This window comes from Martes martes, assembly GCF_963455335.1.
Source record: "Martes martes genome assembly, chromosome: 1".
NCBI classification, from domain to species: Eukaryota; Metazoa; Chordata; class Mammalia; order Carnivora; family Mustelidae; genus Martes; species Martes martes.
The window spans coordinates 3,104,464-3,110,463 of record NC_137888.1 but is presented as its reverse complement, the minus strand read 5'-3'; the positions used below and the strand labels follow the sequence as shown (position 1 = coordinate 3,110,463).

Here is a 6,000-nt window from a genome sequence, read left to right as displayed (position 1 = left end):
AGGGGTACAGGTCAAAGACACCACGGAGCCCCTGGGCTGATGTGGTGCAGGGAGGGGGACAGCTGGCTCCTCAGATGGCTCTCCCGGGGCTGTCCAGGATGAAGGAGCCCGAGTTCAGACGGGACCACATGACCTGGAAGGGAAGAAGAGCAAACGGCGGAAATAACGGGAACCTAAGCCACGGGTAGAGGAAAAATCTGAGAATCGGCCACGCTGAGTGCAGAATCCAGCCCCTTCACGCTGCTGTGGTCCAGCCCCCGGCTCTCCTGGCACACGCTACTGCGGCAGTGTCCTCGTGGCTCTCCCTCCCACAGCCCTGCCACCCAGCAGCGGGATGATGCTGTCAAAACACCAGCACGGGAGGAGGGCACGTCCCTCCTCCGCTCCGCCGCGCGTGGGGCTAGCATCCAGGACAGTGACACTGGGTCACTCGCACGGTCCACGCAGGGGCCTCCGCCCCCCACCTCACTCCCACGGCAGGCCCCCTCACTCCTCTCCCCCTCCCCCCTCCAGCTGCACCAGCTCCCTGTGCGAGGGGCCTTGGCCTGCACGTTCTTCACCGTTTGCTAGAAGGTTCTTTCCTTCTGGGCTCCTGGTGGGCTCTTTCATATGTCAGCTCCGCGCACGCCACATTTGGGATCTCCTTCCCCGGTGACTTTTCCCCTTGGCACCCGTTATGCGCCAACACCCCACACGCTACATTCACGTGTCCCATCTTGTCTGTCTCCCCGTGAAGCGCCAGCTCCCCCAGCCCGAGACTTGGGTGTGTTCTCTCCTGAGGCCCGGACACACAGTAAGGACCGCGCTGCCGAGGGCCAGAACCCCCGGCCCGCGCGGGAATGAGGCGAAGGCAGGTGCCCCGCTTTGGGGCGGCCTCCGAAGTCTCACGAAGGGGATCTGCAGCCGCCCCCGTCCATCACGCACTCAGGGGAGTGATGACTCTTCCAAGTAAGGACGCCCGACCCCGGTGATCCCAGCCCCGCGTGCGCTCCCGACGGGGGTGCGCCGCTCTGCAGGGCAGCACGCGGCATGGGGACGCCGGTCCTGCCAGGGCGCCAGAAGGAGACGACTGGAGCAGGTCTGGTCAGATGCCGATGAGACACGGGGAGTAAGTCAGTCCCGGGCTAACGAGCCATCTGCTGGGTGGAGAGACTTCCGCAGCTGCCCTACCGATCCGTCACTGGCTTAGGCCCAAACATCAGAACATTCGACAACAACATTAAACCCTAATCACTGCGCTTGCTCCAATTTTCTGGGGACACGTTATCACAGTCGTGAGTCAAGTGGCCGACTATAACCACCCCGGCGGAGGCTACCCCCACCTCGAAGGTCCCCTTGTCACTTCTAAAGCAAGTCTCTTGGTGCCCAGGCTCTGACGTGGTCCCGTCCCTGGGCTGGAGGGGAGGGCAAAGCCGTCGTCGTTCTTTGAGAGCTGACTCCCGCTCCCAGAGCAGGCCGTGGACATGAGATGACACGCGCTGGACTGTCCAAAGGCCGAGGAAGAACTCGCCCAGTAAAGATGAGGAGGCCCGTCTTCCCCAGGGCTCCAGCCTGGCCAGTGCCCCCGGTGGCCTGGAGGGCTCTGGAGAGCCCGGGCACCGGGGGGAGGCCGGATGGCCAGGGAAGGGAACCGCAATGACTGTTGGCGGTGGTCAGCCCGGCTCGGGAGAGCCTGGAGGGAGGGAGGAGCCTGTGCGCCCCAGGCACTCTCTCAATACGCAAAACCCAGACATTCAACAGATGGAGGCCAGTGGCTTGGAATTCACATAGTATGGAACAATCGGCGCATTCTCTGGCTGGATTGACACTCGCTTCCAAAAGCAACAGGCACTTGGAGCCACTCAGCACTCACCAGCCCTCCCCCCATCTGGTTCCCACTGGGAGATCCCAGAACCGGCTACGGCTACGGAGCAGCCTGCACAGTGATCTACAGGTCACCAACGGCCTGAAATCCCTTCTTTCCCCTCCTGCTTTTCCCATACTCCCTGCAGCCATTAAGGAGGTTGGGGGAGGGTGGGCAGAGCAGTGCTGAACCGAGCGAGAGCTGATGGCTGGGTAATCCTCTCTCCCGCTCCATTAAGGACAGAAATAAAATTGCCATTTCAGCTCTGGGTGCAGCTGGAAAGAGGCTGTCGTTCCCAGAATGTACAGAAAACTTAGGGGAAGGATGCGCATGAATGAGAAGCAACTTTTTCCATTTCCTGGTCAGATTAAAGCAGGAGGGCATCACGGCAGAGAGAGGCTGAGCCTCGGGGAGTTGCCTAATGCCCAGCGGTCCTGGATTTGCTTAATGACCCCCGTAGCTCAGGGGCCGAGCGCGCCCCCAGCTTGATTAGCCTCCTGGGGCAAAGAAGTCACGCGGAGCAACTGTCCTTGTGGGAAGGTGACCCGCCCGCAGCCAGACGGGGTCGCTCTGGGGATGTCTGGGCGGTTGGTGGGGAGGGGCGCTGACCAGCTCTGCAGCCGGAGGGGTCCGTCGCTGCGGGCACCTGCCCAGAGGTCGCTTGCGGATAGGCTTGACACTTGGCCCGGTCGCCCAGCGCCGGAGCCAAACGGAAGAAGAGGGGGTGTGCCCCGGTGTGGGAAGGGAGGAAGGGGGGAGAGGGAAGGGAAGGAGGAGGGGCGGGGAGGAAGAGGAGGCGGGGGCGGGAGGAACCGGGGGAGGGGCGGGGGCGGAGGCAGGCGGGCGGGGGCCGCGCCGGGGGCGGAGCCGGCGGCCGCGCGCGCCCGAGGCGGCGGCGGGGCGCACCGGAGCGGCGGCGGGGCGCTGGTTGGCTGGTCTCCGCCGTCCCCGCGCCGCCGCCCCCTCCCGCCTCCCACGGCCCGCCCTCCCCGCGGCGGCTGGCGTCGGGAAAGTACAGCGAAAGTCCGAGCGCCGCCGGGGAGATGGGGTCCGGCTCCTCCAGCTACCGGCCCAAGGCCATCTACTTGGACATCGATGGGCGCATCCAGAAGGTAGCTCCTCCCCGGCCTCCGCGCCGCGGCCGCCGGGCACCCCGTCCCCCCACACCCCGCCCGGCGCCCACGCCCTCCCCCCGGGCCCCCCGCCGCGCCGCGCTGGGCCCCCCCGCCGTGCGATCCCGCTGGGCGGCCCCTCCCGGTGACCGCGCCGTTGGGGAGGGGGTCGCCGGGGCAGGGGGGAACCTGGCGGCGGCGGGCGGCCGGGGTGGGGGCCGTCGTCTGCGCGTCCGCGCGTCCTGGGTCCGGGCTGCAGCCTCTGACAACTTCGGCTGGAGGCGGGGGCGGGGGGCTCTGCGGAGCGGCTGTCCCCACGCGCCCCTCCCCCGGGGAAAGGGGCGACCCACAAGGGGGCATTTTCTCCACTTCATGGGCAGAGCTCTCTGTGACAGATCGCATCAGGCCGAGTTTGTGTGTTCAGAGGCTGGTGCATGAAGCCTTTCATTTCCCTCTGACCGACCCCACAGCGGGGCCACGGGGCTGCCCTGCGGGTCGGGGTCCCCCCCCCCCGCGGACACGGTGAGCGAGGCACGGAGGGGGACCGAGTCCACCGCGCCGCCCCCACCCCCAGGCAGTGGCAGTACTTCCTGGCCAGCGGGGAGCAGGTGCGGGGGGGCGGGGCTTGGGGAGCAGGGGCTGTGCCCCGTGGCTCCCCCACCCCCACCGCCCGTGTACCCCCCTGGGCAGATGGTCAGCTCTGACGGCGGAGGGGGGCCCTCAAGACTGCTCTGCCTCCTGGGCCCACAGACAGACTGAGGGATGGGCTGGCCCAGCCCTGGGCCCCTCTGCCCCTCTCTGGAGGCATGAAGGCCTCCAGATGTCCACTGTCCCTGACCAACTTAACTCTCATAGCAGAGGCCTCCCGCGCAGACCCCCTTTGTTCCCGGCCCCTCCCTTTCTAAGCCCCTGGCCCGAGTCCAGAGCGTCCTGGACCCAGGCTTCTGATTGGCAGAGAGGAACAATAAGAGAGCTGGCTTCGAGGGGGCATTTGGCTCCTTCTGTACCCCCCCAGGAGAAGAGCCACAGTGAGACGTCGCTCCCCACTCCCAGACTTAGCTGGACATTTCAGGAAAGCTCCCACCTCTCCCCTTGCTCTTCTCCAGGACCTCCCACCCTTTGCCGGGAAGCCGGGGAGGGATCCCCCAGCCAGTCGCAGAGGCTTGGGGTCGGAGGACGCTTGGGGTCGGGGTGGGGGGGGCAGGCTCCCGAGATCTCCGGGGTGCCTCTGCCGGCTGATAGCCTTGCCAGAAGCCACCCTCACTCTCCCCATCCCCGGCTCCATCCCAGGAAGTGAGAACTCGCCTTCCCCCACCATCACCCGGTTAGTAGAATCAGAGAGTGGGGAGCTGGAATCCTCTGGGAGGCCAGGCTGTCAAGCCTCTCCCTTCATCAGGGCTGGGCAGTTGGTCAGCGGCAGATGGAGGACCGGAGCCCGGTCCCCCGACTTCCAGGACTCGGCATCTGTGACCGAACCGTAATTTAACATCCCCTCAAAGGCAGGAATGACCCTCGGTGTCATCCGTCCCGCGCAGTGTACACACGCGCATACAGACGTGCCCACACGTGTGCACATGCGTGTTCACACACAACGCGTGCCTGAAATTGTGTGCGCACACGTACACACACAGATACACACACGTGCACACGCCACACACACACAGGCACAGACCCGCCCCATGCCAGCACACACACACGTGCAAAGGTGCACACACCCTCCTACCACACCAGAAGAGAAGTCTCCAAGATTGGCCTTTGTCCACCTTTTGAAAGAGGTGAGATGAGATGCCGCCACCGGGTCAGAAGTGACAGGTGCTTCCCGAGAACTGGGTTGGAAGTGGGTAAGGAGCGGAAGGGAGGCGCCGGAGGGCGGGAGGAGAGCGCCGAGTCTGGCGAGCTCTGCCTGCGTGACAGGCAGGCTGGGTTGTAGAAGGCGACACCCCTGAAGTTAGGGTGACCTCCAGGAGAACAGCCCCGGAGGCGCACCTGCATTCAGGGGGGAGGCTGTGGCCTCAGGAAGGGCCACATCTGCTGAGTGCTGGCGTCCCCACTCTCTGTGGTCTCGAGCAAGTCCCCAGATGGCTCTGGGCTGGCCCCGTCATCTGTAAAGGGGGACGGCGGTCGCTGCTTTATAGACTGTCCTGAGAAGGACACGAGACCGTATGACCAGAGCGTGTGGGGCACTGCGGGGACGGGGTGGGCATCGTGCACGCGTCCCTCTCTCTGTTCGCGAGTGGCCTTTTGCTGATAGAGACAGCGGGGTGGGGAGTGCAGGTGGGCTGTGGTCTCGAGAAGCCCCTCCCACGGCCACAACACCTGTCAGTGGTTCATGACCTTGCTCTGTGCCCTCCTTCTTTGCTCTTGACGCTGGTGGAGCCTCAGAGCTGGACTTTTTGCCCTGGCTGGGAGCCGAGGCGTCTGGGGTTTCCACGCGCGGGCTGGAAAAGGACAACGGTGCACGGACCTCGCACCCAGCAGCGTGGTGGGGACCACAGATGTCTCCGCTGAGAGCATTCGCAGCATCGTTTTCTGTCGCCCGTGGCCGCGCTTTCTGTCCTTAAGGTCCCGGGCGCCGGATTCGGTCCTGCTCTGTGTCGCTTTTATCCTTCCGAGTGCTTCTCCCAGGAAGGTCACAGACACAGACCCCTGTGGCTTCCGAGGGGCGGGCAGGCGCGCAGGGACTGAGCCCCTGCTTTGTCTCCCCTGCGCTCTGCCCCTCCAGTGACCCTGCTCTTGGGCACCCCCCACTCCCCCCACGAGGGCACAGGTGTGGGGGACAGTGACTGCTGCAGGTGTCATGTGCTCCAGCCAAGCTTGGGGGAACGGTCCCGCGTCATCCGAAGGGAGGCCGCCAGCCCTGTCTGAGAACGTGCTTGGGCTGATGACACGGGAGGCGTCTCAGGGCTTGGAGAAGCCGCTGCAGCCGCCGGATAGTGAGTTCGGTGCTTTCAGACGTGCAGAAGACTTGAGACAACTCGCCGGCCAGCCCAGGCTGACACAGTGCAAGACCGGCAGTGGGGTTTGGGGGATCGATCTCCTGCCTGC

At 65.3% G+C, this 6,000-nt stretch overlaps 1 protein-coding gene across 2 annotated transcripts in view; it reads left to right on the top strand.

Annotated features, from left to right (window-relative positions):
* Window positions 1-2,712: 2,712 nt before the first annotated feature.
* PDE9A (phosphodiesterase 9A) overlaps window positions 2,713-6,000 on the top strand; it is an 80,897-nt gene continuing 77,609 nt past the window's right edge. The window contains exon 1 of one of the 2 annotated variants that reach the window (XM_080817056.1): window positions 2,713-2,955. In XM_080817056.1, coding sequence (XP_080673182.1) covers window positions 2,887-2,955 — 69 coding nt within the window. In that variant the 5' untranslated portion in view covers window positions 2,713-2,886. The remainder of the gene's footprint in view (window positions 2,956-6,000) is intronic. The other variant, XM_080817055.1, reaches the window with a different exon arrangement.